Source organism: Muscardinus avellanarius, assembly GCF_963383645.1.
Source record: "Muscardinus avellanarius genome assembly, chromosome: 3".
NCBI classification, from domain to species: Eukaryota; Metazoa; Chordata; class Mammalia; order Rodentia; family Gliridae; genus Muscardinus; species Muscardinus avellanarius.
The window spans coordinates 117736689-117758715 of NC_137788.1; the positions used below are offsets into that span (position 1 = coordinate 117736689).

Here is a 22027-nt window from a genome sequence, read left to right on the forward strand (position 1 = left end):
CTTAATTTTTCCCTGAAAGAATCATACCCTTTGGTCTGAACTGATTTTGAGAGCATACGGCCTGGCTGGAGGACTCTAGACTCTTCCATGGTCCTTCCTCTGGGATGGAAAAAAAGAACTGGTCCACTCCCAAACCACCCTTACCATGCAGAAGGGCGGCAGTTTGCCTGTCCAAGACCTCTGGTGCCCCCTGCAGGATTCTCTCAGTCACCAGGGTAGCGCAGGATCCCACCAGCTCAACTGAAACATGGCAGGGAGGGCAGTGTTTTTGCTCGATGGGTCGATGGTCTAGCACCTCTGCTACAGCATCCTCCAGGGCTGCGTCACTTCTGAAGAAGGGAGAGGGTGTGAGAGAAGAAGGAAAGGCAGGTAGGGGCGCTCTGGCTGCTTCCACACAATCTTCAACCCCCTTATAAAGGGACGCACTGATGTCTTAGGCAAACTTGCAGACCTTTGGTCACTTCTACCTCTGCCTCATTCCTCTGCATTCTTTCCTTTACCGTTGTGCCTGCCCCAGGTATGGTGCGTACCTGTAATCCCAGTATTTGAGGGGCTGAGACAGAAGGATCACAGGTTCAAGGCCAATCTCAGCAACTTAGTGAGACCCTGTTTCCAAATTTAAAATAATAAAAATAAAATAGGGCTGGTATTATAGCTAAAAGGTAGAATGCCGCAGCTTCGACCCCCAGCAACAAAACAAAATGTTGTGTTTGAAGTAGTTTTTTTTTTTTTTTGGTGCTGAGGATTGAATCCCTGGGCATTCTACCTCTGAGCTATACTTCCAGCCCTATTTTTATTCTTTCTTTCTCTCTTCCTCTATTTCATTCTATTTCTTCTTATTATAATATATATATATATATATATATATATATATACTTTTTACGGTACTAGGGCATTCTAACTCTGGGCTACACCGTCAGCCCTATTTTTTTTTTTTTATGTAGAAACAGGGTCTCACTAAGTTGCAGAAGGCCTCACTGAGTAGCTATGGCTGGCCACAAACCTGTAATCCTCCTGTCTCAGCCTCACAAGTACTTAAATTACAAGCATGCACCACTACACCTGGCTGGCTTTCTTTCTTTCTTTCTTTCTTTCTTTCTTTCTTTCTTTCTTTCTATCTTTTGTGGGTCTGGGATGAAACCCAAAGGCATTCAACCTCTGAAGTACACCCCCTCCCCTATTTTTTTTTTTTTTTTTTGGTGGTACTGGGGTTCCTGGAAACCCTTCTCTGGGCTACACTCCCAGACCTATTTTATATTTTTATTTGGAAACAGGGTCTCTTAAGCCAGCAAGGCTGGCTTCAAACCTACGTGATCCTCCTGTCTCAGCCTCCCAAGGGCAGGGATTACAAACGTGCGCCACCACGCCCGGCTTATTCTTTATTTTTAAACAGGGTCTCACTAAGTCATAGAGGGCCTCATAAGTTGCTGAGGTCGGCTGCGAACCTGGAATCTTCCTGTCTCAGCCTCCCAAGTACTGAAATTACAAGAGTATGCTACCACACCTGGTTCTGAAGTAGTATTTAAATACCATGTAAGAACCAGGTGTGGTGGTGCATTTCTGTAATCCCAGTACTTGAGAGGCTAAGAAGGATCACAGGTTCAAGGCCAGCCTCAGCAACTGAGTGAGGCCCTCAGCAACTCAGACCCTGTTTCAACATTAAAAATAAAATAGGAGCCGGGTGTGATGGTGCACACTTGTAATCCCAGCAATTGGAAGGCTGAGACTGGAGGATCGCCGTTCGGGAAAGCTTCAGCTACTTAGTGAGGCCTTTTGCAACTCAGTGAGATCCGGTTTTAAAAATAAAGAATAAGCCGGGCGTGGTGTCACACACTTATAATCCCCGTGCTTGCGAGGCTGAGACAGGAGGATCGCACAGGTTCCAAGCCAGCCTCAGCTACTTAGTGAGGCTCTCAGCAACTTAGTGAGACTCTGTTTCCAAATAAAGTATTAAAAAATAGGTCTGGGAGTATAGCCCAGAGGTAGAAAGCCTCTGGGTTCCACCTCCAGTACCACCAAAGGAAAAAAAAAAAGAATAAAAAATAGGGCAGGATGTGTAGCGTGTAGGTTGAATGTCCCTGGGTTCCATTCCCAGACCCACAAAAAATAAAAATAAAAAAAATTAAAATAATCAACAGGAGCTGGCCAGACTTAGCTGTCTCATGCTCATGTTGCTTTCTTTAAGTTTTTTCCAGTCCTAAATTAGTGGTGGAACTATTATAGATGTGCGCATTTGTTAAACAGACACAAATGAGATATTTATAGACTCAACCATACATATCAATCTAAAGTCACCAAGAGTTTATGTAGGAAATACTTTTGCTAACTTTTTATTTGTGTGTGTGACACTGGGGATTTGAACTCAGGGGCATTCTACCTCCAAGCTATACCTCAGCTCTATTTTTTTAATCTTTTTAGTTTGAAAGAGATTCTCACTAAGTTGTGAAGAGCCTCACTAAGTTGCTAAGGTTGTCCTTGAGTCTGTGATCCTCCTGTCTCAGCCTCCCAAGTACTAGGATCACAGGTGTGTGCCACCATGCCCACCTCTTTTTCTAATTTTTTAAAATTAAGGGAAAAAAAAAGGCCAAGCTGGGCATGGTGGTGCATGCCGGCATTTGGGAGACTAAGGCCAGAGGTTCGAGGTTTGCAGACAGACTCAGCTACTTGGCAAGGACCTTCACAACTCAATGAGACCCTGTTTCAAAAATAAAGACTATAAAATAGTGCTAGGGGTGTAGTTCAGAGGTACAATGCCTCTGGGTTCCATCCCCAGTACTGCAAAAAAAAAAAAAAAAAAAAAAAAAAAGCCAAATCAGAGTAATTACCATTGCTATCTTCTTAGACTAATATATTCAAAATCAATATTGAAATTTACTATTCTTTTATCTTTGTGTGTGTGTGTGTGTGTGTGTGTGTGTGTGTGTGTGTGTGTGTGTTATCAGGGATAGAACCCAGGAGCATTCTACCTCTAATATATGTCCCCAGCCCTATGTCTTACCTTTTATTTTGAAACAAAGTCACATTAAGTTGTGGAGGGTCTCACAAGTTGCTAAAGCTGAGCCAGGCATGGTGGTGCAAGATTGTAATCCCAGCATTTGGGAGGCTGAGGCAGGAGGATCTTGGTTCAAGGACAGCCTCAGCTACTTAGTGAGGCCCTGTGCAAATCAGTGAGACTCGGTTTCAAAATAAAGAATAAAACCGGGCTGGGGGTGTAGCTTGGAGGGAGAATGCCCCTGGGTTCTATCCCCAGTACAGAAAACAAAAAAAAACCCAAGTTGCTGAGGCTGGTTGCAAACCTGGGATCCTCCTGTCTTAGCCTCCCAAATGCTAGGGATATAAAGGGTGCGCCACCACATCCAGCTTACATTTTTTTTTTTTTTTAGTGGTACTGGGGTTCCTGGAAGCCCTTCTACCTCTGAGCTACACTCCCAGACCTATTTTATATTTTTATTTGGAAACAGGGTCTCTTAAGCCAGCACAGCTGGCTTCGAACCTGCGCGATCCTCCTGTCTCCGCCTCCCAAGCACGGGGATTACAAGCGTGCGCCACCACACCCGGCTAACTATACATTTTTCATGGGAAAAAAAATTAAAGAGTTGTAACCATTTTTCACAAAACTCTAGCCAGGCGTGGTGGCGCACACTTGTAATCCCAGCATTCGGGAGACTGAGACTGGAGGATCGCGGTTCACAGATAGACTCAGCTACTTAGTAAGGCTCTTTGAAACTCAGTGAGACCCTGTTTCAAAATAAAGAATAAAAAAATAGGGCCGGGCATGGTGGCGCATGCTTGTAATCCACGCGGTTGGGAGGCAGAGACAGGCGGATCGTGTAGGTTCGAAGCCAGCCTTGCTGGGTTAAGAAACCCTGTTTCCAAATAAAAATATAAAAGAAAGTGTCTGGGAGTGTAGCCCGGAAGTAAAAGGGTTTACAGGAACCCCAGTACCACCCCAAAAAACAAAGAATAAAAAAATAGGGCTAGGGGTGTAGCTCAGAGGTAGAACAACCCTGTGACCCTGGGTTCCATCCCTAGTACCACAAAAAAAAAAAAAAAAAAAATTCTAGCCAGGTATGGTGGCACACGCTTATAATCCCAGTTTATAATCCCAGCATTCAGGAGGTTGAGACCAGAGGATCGCAGTTCGAGGACAGCCTCAACTACTTAGTGAGGCCCTTTGTAACTCAGTGAGACCCTGTTTCAAAATAAAGAATAAAAATAGGGCAAGGGGTGTAGTTCGGAGGTTGAATGCCCTGGGTTCCATCCCCAGATCCACAAACAAAAAAATTCTATTAAATTTTCCACAAAACTTTTGCGGGGCAGGTGGCACACGCTTGTAATCCCCGCGCTTGGAGGCTGAGACAGGAGGATCACACAGGTTCAAAGCCAGCCTCAGCTACTTAGCGAGGCTCTCAGCAACTCAGTGAGACCGTTTCCAAATAAAATATATATATAAAAAAAACTTCCACAAAACTTTTAATCTTAATGGTTGGTAATCTTACTAATCTTTGGTATTGTAATACCAAAGGCAGATGTAAATAATGTGGGGTTTGAACGCACCATGTTTCTATTTCTTTTCATTATGGTATATGTCTTTATGCCATCAATATACATATAACTAGAGAACTGACAGGATTTCTAGTTGCTTTTCTATATCACATATGACCCATCAGTCATAATTAGCCTGTGAGAGCTGGGCGTGGTAGAGTACACCTGTAATCCTGGTACTTGGGAGTCTGAGACAGAAGGATAAAAGATTGGCACACCCCTAGCCCTTATGATTTGTTATTTTGAGACCAACTTAGCAAGATTTTCAGCATCCTAGCAAGACCCTGTTTCAAAATAAAAAACAAAAAGTGCTTGGAGTGTCACTCAGAGGTAGAATACCCCTGGGCTCAACCACCAGTACCATTAAAAAAGAAAGAAAGAAAGAAAGAAAGAAAGAAAGAAAGAAAGAAAGAGAGAAAGAAAGAAAGAAAAGCCAATGAGATCCCCAAAAGCAAAAAAACTTCTTTTTGGCCAGGTGTGATGGCGCACGCTTGTAATCCCAGCATTTGAGAGGCTGAGACAGGAGGATCCAGGTTTGTGACCAGCCTCAGCTCCTTAGCGAGGCCTTTTGCAACTTAGTGAGACCCTGTTTCAAATTAAAGAATAAAAAATCGGGCTGGAGGTATATTTCAAAGGTAGAATGCCCCTGGGGTCCATCCCAAGCACCACACACACACACACACAAAAAGGGTGGGGTACACGCTTGGAGGTAGAATGCCCCTGGGTTCCATTTCCAGTACTACCACCAAAACAAAAACAAAGCCAAAAGCAAAGAAACCTCTTTTTTCATCTCCTACCTCATGTCTAATATGGACTCTATAATAGAGTATATGGTAGAGGACAAGTATGAGTTTAGCTTCTGTGGACTTACTTAGGTAGGACATGATGGTCAACCAGGGTGAGGGTGAGCTGGCCCGCCTGGTGCAATTCATGGAGGTCAATCTCATCCCGGAAAATCAAGATGGCTTCTGGGATCTGAATCTTCTGAAGGAAGAAGACATTGTCACCTCGCAGAGGTAGCTCAGAACGTTTTATATTTAAAACTGGTATAAAGACTTCCTCGGCTTCACTGGTCTGGATAAGAAAATGAAAAGAAAGTTTCACAATGTTTTAGAACAGACAGAAGTAACAAGATTAGGCTGTGTATGTGGCTGAGGAGCAGAGTATGTGCTTATCTTGGGCAAATTATTGCCTTTTACAAGGCTCCACAGTCTTGGCCCACGCCTGTAATCTCAGTACGTGGGAGGCTGATACAAGAGGATCACAGGTTTGAAGCCAGCCTTAGCAACTTAGCAAGGTCCTCAGCAACTTAATGATTCAAAATTAAAAAATAGCCAGGCGTGGTGGCGCACGCTTGTAATCCCTGCGCTTGGAAGGCTGAGACAGGAGGATCGCACGGGTTCGAAGCCAGCCTCAGCTACTTAGTGAGGCTCTCAGCAACTTAGTGAGACCCTGTTTCCAAATAAAATACAAAAAAGGTCTGGGAGTATAGCCCGGAGGTAGAAAGCCTCTGGGTTCCACCCCTAGTACCACAAAAAAAAAAAAAAAAAGAAAAAAGAAAGTAGGTCTGGGAGTATAGCCTGGAGGTAGAAAGCCTCTGGGTTCCACCCCAAGACCACCAATAAAAAAAAAAAAAAGAAAAAAGAAAAAAAAATGAATAAAAAATAGGGCAGGGGGTAAAGCTCAGAGGTAGAGTGCCCCTGGGTTCCATCCCCAGACCCACAAGAAAATAAATAAATAAATAAAAATAAATAAATAAGTAAATAAAAAGATGACTTTTTTGGTGCTAAGAATCAAACTTAGGGCCCTGTACATGCTCTACCACTGACTTACACGCCTAGTCCAAGAGTGTTTGCCCTCTTCCTTCTTAGCATCATGAAGATCAATAAGATAATTCCTAAAAAAGACCAAGTGCTATTAATGCATGCAGTTGGACTGTCACATACCTGTAATCCTAGTACTTGGGAGGTTAAGAGAGGAGGCTAACAGGTTAGAGGCCAGCCTCAGCAATTTAGTGAGACCTGTTTCAAAATAAAATAGGGTTGGGGGTGTAGCTCAGAGGTATAATAGCCCTAAGTCCAATCCCTAATACCAAAACAAGCAAATAAAGGAATGCATTTTTGTGTGTGTGTGGAACCCAGAGGCTTTCTACCTCTGGGCTATACTCCCAGACCTATTTTATACTTTATTTGGAAAAAGGGTCTCACTAAGTTGCTGAGAGCCTCACTAAGCAGCTGAGGCTACTTTGAACCTGTGAGATCCTCCTGTCTCAGCCTCCCAAGAGCTGGGATTACAAGGATGCGCCACCACACCCGGCTAGGAATGCATATTTTAATTGAAACTCTGCCAATACATCTATCTAGAGGCCTATGCTATTTTTGTCTTCAGTGGGAAAAAAATTTTTTTTTTTTTTTTTTTTGTGGTACTGGGGGTGGAACCCAGAGGCTTTCTACCTCCGGGCTATACTCCCAGACCTTTTTGTATATTTTATTTGGAAACAGGGTCTCACTAAGTTGCTGAGAGCCTCACTAAGTAGCTGAGGCTGGCTTCGAACCCGTGCGATCCTCCTGTCTCAGCCTCCCAAGCGCGGGGATTACAAGCGTGCGCCACCACGCCTGGTTTCAGTGAAATTTTTGACCCCAAGAAAGACAGGACAAGAATTTTTCCTAACAGATTGAGTTGGTTCTTGCTTATCAAAAATACTCATGTACGTGGTGGCGCACGCTTTTAATCCCAGCATTTGGGAGGCTGAGACAGGAGGATCATGGTTCACGGACAGCCTCAGCTACTCAGCAAGGTCCTTTGCAACTCAGTGAGACCCTGTTTCAAAATTTAAAAAAGGACTTTCAAAATAGGGTTGGGGATGTAGCTCCGAGGCACAATGCCCCTGGGTTCCATCCCCAGTAAAACACACACACACACACACACACACACACACACACACACACACACACACACACACACACGAGCTAACTTGGAGCCAGGCATCATAGCCAACACCTGTACTCTCAGTACTTGGAAGGCTGAGGTAGAAGGATTGCAGGTTGGATTCCAGTCTTGGTAATTTAGCAAGACTCTCAGCAACGTAGTGAGACCCTGTTTCAAAACAAAAAATAAAAAGGGCTGAAAGTGTAGCTTGTAGACAGAATGTTCCCGGGTCAATCCCTGGTACCAAAAAAAAAAAAAAAAACAAAAACAAAACTAACTTGGGCAAGAATACACAATAGATCACTGATACCCCTAAGGAACTCAAACATCAGCTGCCTGAATATCACTTCATGGTTTACAAATCCCTTAAAATATATTTACTCATTGGTTCCTCACTGTGACACTGCAAAATATCATCTGTGGTGGTAACACGAGACTCGGCAAGGTGAAGGGATTCAACTTACCCAAGGCTAAACTTTGGCTGGCAAATAGCAGAGCTGGCTCTTGAATCCAAAATCTTTTCATTCTAAAGGGCTCCGTCCCTAGGTACTCACCTTTGCCAGGTAAAAAGCCAGGGCAAGAGCAGACACCATGGAATCCAAGTCACAGGCTTCGTTTCCCAGCACAACATGAAGAGGCTGGGACTCCTGGAGAGAGAGCAGAAGGGGAAACTTTAAAAAGCACGGTGTGTGTCTGTGAGTGTGGAACTGAGGAGTGAACCCAGGGACATTCTGCATCTGAGCTACACCCCCAGCTGTTTTGTCTTTTTTTTATTTTGAAACAGGGTCTCGTAGCCGGGCATGGTGGTGCACGCTTGTAATCCCAGCATTTGGGAGGCTGAGACCGGAGGATCGTGGTTCGCGGACAGCTTCAGCTACTTAGTGAGGCCCTCCGCAACTCAGTGAGACCCTGTTTCTAAATAAAGAATAAAAAAAAAATTGGGTAGGGGTTGTAGCTCAGAGGTCAAATGCCTCTGGGTTCCATCCCAGACCCGCAACCCTGCGGACCCTTCCCATCTTTAGCCGCGACCCTTCCCATCTTTAGCCTTGCAGTACTGGGACTACAAGCGTGGGCTGCCACGCCCAGCACAAAGCATCCTTATGCATCTCCATTTACCTTCTCTTCGGGTGGGCTTCACACACACCCTCCTGATCATCGTAAGACAATCATAATTAATAGCATGGTAAGATGGATCTTACGGGGCGGGGGAGGGGGTTCTCGTTTCAGAGATGGAGCTATGAGAAGACATAAGGGTTTTAACTAAATTTTGATGACACTTGTTTTTTTATTTATTTATTTATTTATTTATTTATTTATTTATTTATTTATTGGTGGTACTGGGAGTGGAACCCAGGGGCTTTCTACCTCTGAGCTATACTCCCAGACCTATTTTTTTATATTTTATTTGGAAACAGGGTCTCACTAAGCTGCTGAGAACCTCACTAAGTAGCTGAGGCTGGCTTCGAACCTGCGTGATCCTCCTGTCTCAGCCTCCCGAGCACTGGGATTACAAGCGTGCGCCACCATGCCCAGCTTGGTTTTAACTAAATTTTAAGCATTCCACACATACCTAGTTGGTGAAAAAGTGCCCTTTCCTCTCTGGTAAACTGTTGTCTTGAATGTTAACTTATAGAAGAACAGTAAATAATTCTGATTTCTTTTTTCTTCTTTTTCTTTTTAGTAGTGGGGATTGAACCTAGGGGTAGTCTACTGCTGAGCTAAAAAAAAAAAAAAATTTTTTTTTTTTTTTGTGGTACTGGGGATGGAACTCTTCTACCTCCAGGCTATACTCCCAGACCTATTTTATATTTTATTTGGAAGCAGGGTCTCTTAAGCCAGCGAGGCTAGCTTTGAACCTGCACGATCCTTCAGTCCACCTTCCAAGAGCGGGGATTACAAGCATGCTCCACCATGCCCAGCTTTTTAATTTTGAAACATGGTCTCAATAGGTTGATGGAGACTCACTACTTACTGAGGCTGGCCTCGAACCTGCAATCTTCTTGTCTCAGCCTCCCAAGGACTAGATTTTCAAGCATGTGCCACCAAACCTGGCCTTTTTCTTTTTTTTTTGGGGGGGGGACAGTACTGAGGCAGGAACCCAGGGGCATTCTACCTCTGAGCTGCAACCCTAGCCCTATTTTTTATTCATTATTTTGAAATAGGGTTTCACTAAGTAGTTGAGGCTCGCTGCAAACCACAATCCTACTGTCTCAGCCTCCCAAGTGCTGGAATTACAAACGTGTGCCACCATGCCTGGCTGGCCTGATTTTTTTATTTCAAAACAAGATCTCGTTAAGTTGTTGAGGGTCTTGCTACATTGCTGAGGCTGGCCTTGAATCTGTGATCCTCCAGTCTCAGCCTCCCAAGAACTGGGATTACAGGCATGCACCGACAAAGCTAGCCCTCCTTTGTCTTTTTAAGCTATTTTAGGCCAAGAGGTCAAATGTAGAGCATCTGAGTAGCTGAGGTATTCAAGCAAGTAATCTACAGTTTCTGGCCACCTTGCCCCCATTCTCAAAAGAGGAAAAATAATCCTTATGCGTTTAAATCATGCAAATAGGTAAAGAGGCTTTGAAAATCAGGGTAATAAGAAGATCCAGTCAGCTGGGCACGGTGGCGCACCCTTGTAATCCTAGCATTCAGGAGGCTTGGACAGGAGAACTGCAGTTTGTGGACAGCCTCAACTACTTAGTGAGGTCCTTTGCAACTCAGTGAGCCCCTGCTTCAAAATAAAAAGTAAAAAAATAGGGCTGGGAGTGTGGCTCAGAGGTAGAATGCCCATGGGTTCCATCCCTAGTACTGAAAAATAAAAGAAAATAAAAAAGATCTAGTCGATTATCCAGTTGTCCAGGAAAATCATGCCCGGTTTGAGACATGTCAGTGATGAGCATATATAACTGATACCTCCAACAACCCAAATAGAAGGTTCAGATTAAAGCAAGAACAGTTGCTGCTGCGCAAACTGTTATTTTTAAAGCTCTGAAGTCCAGCTGCTGATAAGAACTGAGGCAGGAGGGATAGCGGCTATTATTAACCTTTTTCCATGTATCCACCTGGTATCAGAGTTTAAAATAAAACACATTTAGACTACAGTGCCCACAGTAGCAGAAATAGGCTTTTGTAAGTCAGGCATGGTGGTGTACGCTTGTAATGCCAGTACTTGGGAGTCCTTAGGAGTACCACGGGTTCACAGTCAGCCTCAGCAACTTGTGTGGCTCTTCACAACTTAGTGAGACCCTGTTTCAAATAAAAGATTATAGCCGGGCGTGGTGGCGCATGCTTGTAATCCCAGCATTTGGGAGGCAGAGACAGGAGGATCATGGTTCACAGCCAGCCTCAGCTACAACTTAATGAGGCCCTTTGCAAGTCAGTGAGACCCTGTTTCAAAATAAATAATAAAAAAAAAATAGGGCTGGGGGTGTAGCTCAGAGGTAGAATGCCCCTGGGTTCCATCCCCAGTTTAAAAAAAAAAATTTTTTTTTTCAATAAAAAGGGCTGGGGTTATAGCTTGGCATACAGAGCACTTGACTAGCATGTTCCACCAAAAACAGCAATAACGCTGGGCGTGGTGGCGCACGCTTGTAATCCCAGCGCTTGGGAGGCTGAGACAGGAGGATCGTACAGGTTCGAAGCCAGCCTCAGCTACTGAGTGAGGCTCTCAGCAACTTAGTGAGATCCTGTTTCCAAATAAAATATAAAAAATAGGTCTGGAAGTATAGCCTGGAGGTTGAAAATCTCTGGGTTCCACCCTAGTACCACACACACACACACACACAAAAAAAAAACCAGCAATAACAACAAAGCCCAGTGATGAGCATTCTGTTGTGTGGAATGAGAATCAAAGCCTATGGCTCAGTTTAGAGCAAATTAATTCTCTACTGGTTTCTTCTGAACTTCTACCACACTCAGCTGCTCAAAGAGGATGGGATGGGAAAGATAAGATAAAACAAGTCAAACTAGCCAGCAAGTTCGAATTCAAGGCCAGATTTGTCAACTCAGAGAGACCTTGTGTCCAAAAAGCAAAAAGGGTGGGGGGATGGTGGGTGTTGGGTGTCGTGGCCCAGGCCTGCAACCCTAGCACTTGGGAGAGCGAGAAAGAAGGCCCACAGGTGTGTCCCCAGCCAACAATTCAGTGAGGCCCTCAGGAATTTATTGAGATACTGTTTCAAAATAAAATGGGGCTGGGTGTAGCTCAGAGGTAGAATGCCCCTGAGTTCAATCCCTTTTACCAGAATAAATAAATACCAAACAAAGGAGCTGGGCACATGCCTATAATCCCAGTACTTGGGAGACCTAGATAGGAGGTTGTATGTTCAAGACCAGCCTCAACGCAGGTGTGGTGGTGGGCACAGGCTTGTAATCCTAGTTCTTGGGAGGCTGAGATAGGAGGATCACAGGTTCCTAGCCAACCTCAGCAACTTCGTAAGACTCTGTTTCAAAATAAAGAATAAAAAATAGGGCTGGGGGTATAGCTCGGAGGTAGAATGTCCCTGAGTTTCATCCCCGCTAGTTGGAGGTAGACTCCCCCCGGTTCAATCCCCAGTATCATTTTTTAAAAAGCCTCAGAAAGACCCCGTTTAAAAAAAAAAATAGCAGGGCGTGGTAGTGCATGCTTGTAATCCCAGCATTCGGGAGGCAGAAACTGGAGGATCCTGGTTCGTGGACGGCCTCAGCTACTTAGTAAGGCCCTTCACAACTCAGTGAGAACCTATTTCAAAAGTAAAAAAGATTAAAAAATAGGGCTGGGGTGTAGCTCGGAGGTACAATGCCCCTGGGCTACATCCCCAGTACCACAAATAAAATAAAATAAAATAAAATAAAATAAAATAAAATAAAATAAAATAAAATAAAACAGGGCTGGGGATGAGGATGTAACTCTGTGGTAGAGCAACCCTGGGTTCAATTCCTAGTGCCCTCCCCCCCCAAAAAAAAAATCCTGCAGGATTTAATGTTAAAAATGCTGGTATTTTGCCGGGCGTGGCAGCCCACGCTTGTAATCCCAGCATTTGGGAGGCTGAGACTGGAGGATCGCAGTTCGAGGACAGCCTCAGCTACTACATAGTGAGGCCCTCCGCAACTTAGTGAGACCCTGTTTCAAAATAAAGAATAAAAAATAGGGCAGGGGGTGTAGCTCGGAGGTCAAGTGCCCCTGGGTTCCATCCCCAGACCTGAAAAAAAAAAAAAAAAAAAAAAGCTGGTATTTTAAGGTTCTTTGTTTACATTTTTTTTTAAACAGAGTCTAAGCTGCAGAGGGCCTCAATAGGTAGCTGAGGCTGGCTATGAACCTATGATCCTCTTGTCTCAGCCTCCTAAGGACTGTGATTACACGTGTGCACCAACATACCCAGCTTTGTTATTTTGGACTGGATAATTCTTTGCTGTGAGAGCTGCCCTATGCATTATGGGGTATTTGGCAACATCTCTGACCTCTTCCCACTAGATGCCACTGGCACTCCAGTCACAATGATTGAAAATGTCTCCAAAATTTCTAAACATTCCCTATGGGGGGGCAAATGGTCCCAGCTGAGAACTACTAGGGTTCTACCTCATAACCCTTTATTTTGCTGGGCGTGGTGGTGCACACTTTTAATCCCCGGGCTTGGGAGGCTGAGACAGGAGGATCACACAGGTTCGAAGCCAGCCTCAGCTACTTAGTGAGGCTTTCAGCAACTTAGTGAGACCCTGTTTCCAAAAAAATATAAGATAGGTCTGGGAGATAGCCTGGAGGTAGAAAGCCTCTGGGTTAGATCCCCAGTACCACCGAAGGAAAAAAAAAAAAAAAAAGAAAAAAGAAAAAATAGGGCTGGCGGTGTCCCTTGGAGAGAGAATGCCCCTGGGTTCCATTCCCAGTACTGCAAAAGAAAAAAAAAAAGGGCTAAAGGTATATAGCCTGAAGGTAGAATGTCCCCAGGTTCAATCCCTAGCAGCAGCAGCACTACACACACACACACACACACACACACACACACACACACACACACAAAGACAACGATGTAAAGAAAGGGAAACTCTCATGCATGTACTGTAGGTGGGACTGTAAATTAGCATAGCCCCAGCCGTGGGTACCTACCCAAAGCAATTAAAATCATTATGTTCCAGAAGCATCTGTTATTTGATGTTTACACCATTCACAACAGTAGCCAAGATATGGTGGAATCAACCTAGGTATCTGTCCACAAATGAACAAAGGCAATGTGGGTTCATTCCTCAGCCATGCAAAAAAAAAAAAAGTGGTATCTATACACAATGGAATATTACTCAGCCATGAGAGGAATGAAATGCTACCATTTGCAAACATGGATGGAACCTGAGGAAATGGTTATGTGAAATCTGCTAGGCTCAGAAAGACAAACACGGCATGTTCACACTTATATGCAGAAGCTATAAAATTGATTATTAAAGAAGCAGAGAGTGGGCCAGGTATGATGGCTTACTCCTGTAATCCCAGGACTTGGGAGGTGAAGACAGAAGGATCACGGGTTCGTGGCCAATCTCAGCAGTTCAGCAAGGCATGCAATAACGCAACGAGACCCTGTTTTAAAATAAAAAGTAAAATAGGGCTGGGAGTGTAACTCAAAGGTAGAATGCCCCTGGGGTCGATCCCCAATACCCCCCCATAAAAAAAATAGAGAGTAGAATAGTGACAGAGGCAGAGGCAGGATGGTAAAAGGAGATAACACGCACACCAGGGCGATCAAATAGGAGGAATAACTTTTTTTTTTTCCAGTACTGGAGATGAAACCCAGGGCATTCTACCTCCAAGCGACACCCCCAGCCCTATTTTTTATTCTTTATTTTGAAACAGGGTCTCAATGAGTTGCAAAGGGCCTCACTAAGTAGCTGAGGTTGTGAACCTTGATCCTCCTGTCTCAGGCTCCCAAACGCTGGGATTACAGTGTGCCACCACACCCGGCGAATAACTTCTTTTTAATTTTTATGGTACTGGAATTTGAACCCTGGGGGCATTCTAGTCTATATAAGAGTCTGGAGCTGAATGTGGAGGAGGATCGTGCAGGTTTGAAGCCAGCCTCAGCTACTTAGTGAGGCTCTCAGCAACTTAGTGAGACCCTGTTTCCATATAAAATATAAAAAAGGTCTGAGAGTATAGCCTGGAGGTAGAAAGCCCCTTGGTTCCATCCCCAGTACCACAAAGAAAAAAAGAAAGAAAGAAAGAAAAAAAAAAGAGTTTGAAAGCCAGCTGAGTTTGGTGGTACATGCCCATAATTCCAGTACTTCAGAGGCTGAGACAGGCAGGTTCTATGCCAGCTTCAGCAACTTAAGGGAGACCTTGTTTCGAAATAAAAAATAAAGCCGGGAGCCGAGCATGGTGGCCCACACTTGTAATCCCAGCATTTGTGAGGCTGAGACCGGAGGATCGTGGTTCGCGGACAGCCTCAGCTACTTAGTGGGGCCCTCTGCAACTCAATGAGACCCGGTTTCAAAATAAAGAATAAAAAATAAGGCAGGGGGTGTAGCTCAGATGTTGAATGCCCCTGGGTTCCATCCCAAGACCCGCAAAATAAATAATAGATAAAAAATAAATAAATAAATAAATAAATCCGGGTATGGCGGCGCACACTTGTAATCCCAGTACTTGGGAGGCAGAGACAGGAGGTTCACAAGTGCACTGGTACTCTCAGCTACTTAGTGAGGTCCTCCGCAACTTAGTGAGACCCTGTTTCAAAATAAAGAATAAGAAATGGGACTGGGGGTGTGACTTGTAGGTAGAATGCCCCTGGGTTCCATTCCTTGCACCTCAAAATATAAAAAATAAAAAATAAATAAAATAAAAAGGACGGGGGTATAATTCAGAGGCTGAATGCCCCTGGGTTCAATACCCAGTAACCGCACAGGCGCGCACACACACACACACACACACACACACACACACACACAATTCAGAGGCAGAATGCCCCTTGGTTCAATACCCAGTAACCGCACAGGCATACACACACACACACACGCACGCACGCACGCACGCACGCACGCACGCACACAGTCCAGACCCATTCACACTGATCAGGCCTGAGGAAGGGAGTCTTTCTTTCCACGGTAGACTCTTCTCCAAAGCAATAAGGGAATTTGTACCAAAGACCCCAGGCCTGTAGTAACTTCCTGACTTACAACTCCTGCTTGGACACAGAGATGGCCGTTTCCTGGATACCAAGAACTGCCCAGATGGCCTTGGACCAGAGTGATAGCAAAACACTCGAGATAAGTGCTGCAGAGATAACCTGAATGGGAGGCAGGGCGAGGGGCCTGTGCTCTCCAGACAGGGAACTATAGAAACACCAGAGGCGGCCATGACTCTGGAGAACAAAGGTAGAAGGAAGGGCAGGGGAGACACCTGCGGCCAGGCAGGCGGCCCTGGAGAGCCTCTCAAACTCCTTTACCACAGTGCTACTTCTCTGCAAGTGGAGCTGAATCCGGCCAGCCAGATCCCCGCAGGGAGAGAAGCAAAGAAAGGCAGAAAGCAGGGACCAAACTCAGCCTCGCAGCCCCAGGAGGAGAGGAATGCTCTGCACAGCAAGGAGAGCTCTCGCCCTGTGTGCGCGCGGCCAGCCCACATGGGCACTCTGGGACTCGCAGCCCATCTGCCTGGGCTGAGCGAGCGGGAAGCATTCTTTTCCCCTGAACCATTCACCGCCCCCAAACCATGATGTGCACATTCTCTGCTCAGCCCTTTCTTTGCCCTATTTGTTCTTTTCTGAAGGCAGCAGAACTGCAGTGTGTGTGTGTGTGTGTGTGTGTGTGTGTGTGTGTGTGTGTGTGTGTGTGTTACTGGTATTGAACCCAGAGATGTACCCCAGGTCTTTTTATGTTTTGTTTTAAAAGAGGGTCTTGCTACGTTGCTGAGGCTGGCCTCGAACCAGTGACCATCCTATCTCAGCCTCCCAAATACAGAGATTACAGGTGTGCGCTACCAAGCCCGGCTAGTACCGCACTTGAAAAGATCAGACTCTCAAGATGAGTCCCAGCTCGCCCACTCGCTCGCTTGTGTTCTCTTTCTTTGTGATACTAGAGACTGAGCCGAGGGACATTCTCTCTCCAAGCTACACCCCCAGCCCGATTTTATTTTCTACTTTGAAACAGGGTCTCACTAGGTTGATGGGAGTCTCACTGCTTGCTGTAGCTGTCCTCGAACCTGTGATCCTCCTGTCTCAACCTAAGTATTAGGATTATAGGCATGTGCCACTACATCCATGCCAGCTCTTTCTTTCTTGTGGGACTTTGGCTTCTCTAAGCCTCATTTTCCTATATAAAAAGTGAGGCTAATACTGTAGCAGAGCTCATAAAGTGACAACTCTGTAAATAAGAAAGATGCACTGCGTTCCATATCCCTTCCTGTCCATTCTGGTCCTACCTAAAAGCCTGTGCTCTGGGCGAACCCTCCTTACCTTCTGGGCCAGAGCCATCCTGTCCTCTCACCCTCCAGCTTCAGGAACCGTGCGACTGAGATCGCTTCAGAGTTGAGTGACTACAGAATTTGTTATTTGTTATTCAGACTGGGAAACTTTTTTTTGTGTGTGGTCCTGGGGATTGACCCAGGGACTTTCTACCTCTGAGGTATACCTCCAGTTCTATTTTATCTCTATTTATTTAGTTATTGGTGCTGGGGATTAAGCCCGGAGGCATTCTACCTCCAAAGTACAACCCCAGTCCAATTTTATTTCTTATTTGAAAACAAGGCCTTGCTAATTTTCTGAGGCTGGCTTTGAAACTATGATCTTCTATCTCCGCCTCCAAAGTACTAGGATTACAAGTGTGTGCCACCATGCCCAGCTGTATTTATTTATTTATTTATTTATTTATTTATTTATTTATTTTTCAGTACTGGAGATAGAACCCCAGTCCTATATCTTATTCTTTCTTTCTTTCTTTTTTGCGGGTCTAGGGATGAAACCCAGGGGCATCAACCTCCGAGCTACACCCTATTTTTTATTCTTTATTTTGAAACAGGGTCTCATTGAATTGCAGAGGCCTCACTAAGTAGCTGAGGCTGTCTGCGAACCGTGATCCTACAGTCTCAGCCCTCCGAATGCTGGGATTACAAGCGTGCGCCACCACGCCCGGCTCTTATTCTTTATTTTTGAAACAGGGTCTCACTGAGTTGTAAAGGGCCGCACTAAGTAGCTGAGGCTGTCCAAAAACTGCAATCCTCCCCTTTCAGCCTCCTGAAGGTTGGGACTACAAACATGCCCCACCATGCCCAGCTCTTTTATATTTTTGAAACAGGGTCTAAGTTGAGGAGGGTCTCACTAAATTGCTAAGGCTGGCCTCGAACCTGCAATCCTCCTGTCTCAGCCTCCCAAGTACAGGATTATGAGCATGGGCTACCACACCTGCTTGTGTAATTCTTTTTAATTTTTATTTTGTGTAGTACTGGGTATTGAGCCCAGGGCCTTGCACATACTAGAAAAGCACTCTTTCCACTGAGCTACATTCCGAGCTCTTTTGATTTTGTATTTTGAGACAGCGTCTTGCTAAGTTGATCAGGCTGCCTTGAACTTGTGATCCTCCTGCCTCAGCTCTTGAGAAACTGGGATTACAGGCTTGCAACATCATGCCCTGGTAATTAGTGTATTTCTTAACTTCTGACCCATCCCCCATCTGCCGAAAGCACAGGCCAAATGGCCTTAGTTTTCTGACCATCAGAGGAAGAGTTCAGGGAAAATATAGCTACACTTAACAGCAGGAAGAAACCCGAGCTGCCGATGGAAATACAATCTGAGAGCCACAAGTAAATATATACTTTTTTTTTCCCTAAAGAGACCCACTAGTTGAAATGACTCATCCTGATGTTTTCTCTGTGGCCTCAATATGGGGCAGGGAAGGGGGTTAAGGCTGGCAAAGTAAACCACTTCCCTTCTGTAGCTGAAATTGGTCTGATAACTACTCCATAAAATAGTTAATGAGGGAGAAAAAAAAAAGATAAAGAGCCAGAGAGAGACAAACCCTCCCAGCAGAGAAAGCGGGACTGATACTGAGGCCAGGACTGCACATTTCTAATTGTATACACCTGAGAAGTGTATACAATTCCTTACCCAAAGGCTTCTAAGAAGGTTCCCAGATAAACACCTGAACTTGAATGCAGCCCCACCCCAAGAGAGATGAGTCATCTGGAATAGGACATCTAGTTAAATAGGATTTCTTTTAAACAGAGCATATGACTATCATTGTGGCTATAGAAAATTCCTCTGCTATCACACGCTATAAATATGGTATCAACAGAGATATCCAGTATCAACAGGATTATCAGCTGTCTCAGTCCAGTGCAAAAGCCTAGCATTCACAATTCCATGTTTTATCTGGCTAAATCATGTTTCTTTACACTAGAAATATAACAGGGTGACCTCTGAGGAACTGAGTGCAGAGAAAAGAAGAAAAAGAATCTTTATCTTTTTCATTTCAGATTCTTTTTGTACTTTTTTTTTGTACTGGGGATGGAACCCAGAGGCATTCTACCTTCGAGCTACACCCCCATCCTGATTTTATCTTATTTGGAAATCTCACTAAGTTGATGATGCATTCTACTCCTTTAGCTAAAAACAGCTTAAATGATGCACGCTTGTAATCCCAGTACTTGGGAGGCTGAGAAAGGAAGGTCACAGGTTCAAAGCCAGCCTCAGCAACATAGTGAGGTTCTCAGCAACTCAGTAAGCCCCTGTTTCCAAATAAAATATAAAATAGGTGCAGAGGTGTAGCCCAGAGGTAGAAGGCTCCTGGGTTCCACCACCAGCAGCGCGCGCGCGCGCGCACACACACACAGAAAACTTAAATCAAGGGTGGAGGTGTAGGTCAGTGGCAGAGTGCTTGCCTATCACCTGTGAAACCCTGGGTTCAATCCCCAGTCCAGCAAAAATAAATAAATAAATAAATAAATAATAAACTGTTTTGGTAAAACTTCCGGTCCAAGGGACCTTCACCAAATAGTGGAAAAGAGAGATTAGTCACTTAGAAGGGTGTTATTAAAACTCTACATTAGCCCTCCTTTATCAAAAAGGCTGGGTAAGGTGCTGAAAATATGTAATTCTAGTTCTTAGAAAGTTGAGACAGAAGGATCATAGGTTCAAGGACAGTGTGAGCAACTTAGAGATCTCACTTCAAAATAAAAAAAGGCTGGGGGGTTTCACTTAGAGGTAAAATACCCCTGGGTTCCATGTCCAGTACCAAAATTTAAAAAATTTAAAGATGTTCTAAAAGGACATGGCCGGGCGTGGTGGTGCATGCTTGTAATCCCCACGCTTGGGAGGCGGAGACAGGAGGATCGCGCAGGTTCGAAGCCAGCAGGGCTGGCTTAAGAGACCCTGTTTCCAAATAAAAAATATTAAAAAATAGGTCTGGGAGTGTAGCCCGGAGGTAGAAGGGCTTCCAAGAACCCCAGTACCACCAAAAATAAAATAAAAATAAAAAAAGGACATAAAGCCGGGCATGGTGGCGCACACTTGTAATCCCAGTACTTGGGAGGCTGAGACAGGAGGATCGCAGGTTTGCAGCCAGCTTCAACTACTTAGTGAGGCCCTCTGCAAATTAGTGAGACCCTGTTTCAAAATAAAGAATAAAAAATAGGACTAGGGGTGTAGCCCAAGGTAGAATGTCCCTAGGTTCTATCCCTAGTACCGCAAAAGAAAGAAAAAAAAAAGGAAAGAAAAGAAAAAGAAAAGGAGGATATAGCCACATAGGCATCAGTCTGAATTTCTTCAGTGACAAGTGTGATTAAGAGTGGGGGGCAGGTGACCTCCTGGAGCCTTTTCTGAGTGGCTTTTTTTTTTTTTTTTTTTGCCTAAAGCTACATGACCAGTCAGCACAGCTGGTAGAATCCAGCTGGCTCAGAAAGCACCCAAAATAAGCTACAAAGCATTCAAGACGCATGCTTATGGGTTTTGACTCCAAACACACTTTGTTTATCCCTTTCAAGCAAGGGGATTTTATGCGTAGTTTTTATTCATTAATGCCAAGGGACACACCTGGAGGCAAAGGAATGCAGGTTCAGGTTGTGGGTCAACAAATATGCTAGATGTAATCTGTATGTTTGGTTTAAAAACACACATTTAAGCTAGGCTTGCTAGTAGTCCAAGTACTGGGGAGGCCGAGCAAACAGGATAGCAGTTTGGAGGGGAGTCTCAGCAAGTACTGAGACTCTCATCAACCTAGCGAGACCCTGTTTCCAAATAAAAATTAAAAAAACAGGGCTGAGGGTGTAATTTCGAGGAAGAATGCCACTGGGCTCAACTTCCAGAGTCAACAACAACAACAACAACAACAATAATAATAATAATAACTATGAAATAAAAACAAGGATTTAAACCGGACATGGTGGCAAACACCTGTGTAATCCCAGCACTAGGGAGGCTGAGACAGGAGGATCGCACAGGTTTGAAGCCAGCCTCCGCTACTTAGTGAGGCTCTCGGCAACTTAGTGAGACCCTGTTTCCAAATAAACTATAAAAAAAAGGTCTGGGAGTATAGCCCGGAGGTAGAAAAGCCCCTGGGTTCCACCCCCAGTACTACCAAAAATAAAAATAAAATTAAAATAAAATAAAATAAAATAATAAAAAATAGGTCTGGGAGTGTAGCCCGGAGGTAGAAAAGTCCCTGGGTTCCACCTTCAGGACAACAATAAATAAATAAATTAATTAATTTTCAAAAATATAGGACCGAGGGGGGTGTGGCTCAGAGAGAGAATGTCCCTGGGTTCAATCCCCAGTCCTGCAAAAATAAATAAATAAATAACCACACAGATTTAAAGTATAACAGGGACCATCTTCAAGATTTAGAAAAGAGTTTGATCGGCCAGAGAGAAATCACAATTCACAAGGGATGCCGCGGGCGTCCGGGTTGGTCCCACACGCCCTGGGGAGCCCGACCTGCGGGAGGGGCGGGTGGGGTCGCCCGGGTCCTCCTGCTGCAGGGACTCCGCGGGTCCTGCGGCGGGGCCTGCAGCGGGGCCGAGCCCCAGGCCCCCGCCCCGCTCGGGCAGGCCCCCGGGAGAGAAGCCCAGGCCCCACCTCGGCCGCCCGCACGCCCCGGGTCCCGCACCTCCGTCCTTCCCAGGACTCCATGCTCCGTTACCTGCAGAGCAGCTCGACAACCTTGCAGGAAGTCCTCCATGGTGACGCCCAAGGTATGCCGTCGCCCCTCGCCGACGAGCGGTCACCCGGCGAGCGCGCCCTGCCCAGACTCCGGGGCCAGGGGCCGGAGTGAGGAGGCAGGACTCGAACCCGCCACAGCGATTCGGCCTCCGACCCCGGAGGAAGTGCGTAAGCCGGCGCCCCGGAGCCCGACGTCGCCCCGCCCCCGGCGGTGGAGGCGGAGCTCTGCGCCCAGAGGCTCACGGGACGTCTCTCCGGAAGCGGAGGCGCGTGGCGCAGGGCGGCCTGGGAAACGTAGTCCAGAAGCCCCGGAACGCCCCAACAATTGAGAGAAGAATTTTCTGAGGGATTTGACGCACAAATGTGTATGTGTCACGGGCACCCATCTTTGTGACATCTGCTCTTCCTCTCACAGAGAAAAGCGAAATATAGCATCTTCCCATGTATCACACTAAGCATGT

At 45.3% G+C, this 22027-nt stretch overlaps 1 protein-coding gene across 3 annotated transcripts in view; it reads right to left on the reverse strand.

The window, feature by feature from the left end:
* Positions 1–21585, reverse strand: part of PRUNE1 (prune exopolyphosphatase 1) — a gene marked incomplete at both ends in the record, with an annotated part of 32982 nt that extends 11397 nt beyond the window's left edge. For 2 of the 3 annotated variants that reach the window (XM_080692327.1, XM_080692326.1), the window contains 4 exons: positions 145–329; positions 5417–5619; positions 8028–8120; positions 21547–21585. In XM_080692327.1, coding sequence (XP_080548453.1) covers positions 145–329; positions 5417–5619; positions 8028–8120; positions 21547–21585 — 520 coding nt within the window. Of the gene's footprint in view, positions 1–144; positions 330–5416; positions 5620–8027; positions 8121–21546 lie in introns of those variants that run through there. The other variant, XM_080692328.1, reaches the window with a different exon arrangement.
* Between the last annotated feature and the right edge of the window lie 442 nt (positions 21586–22027).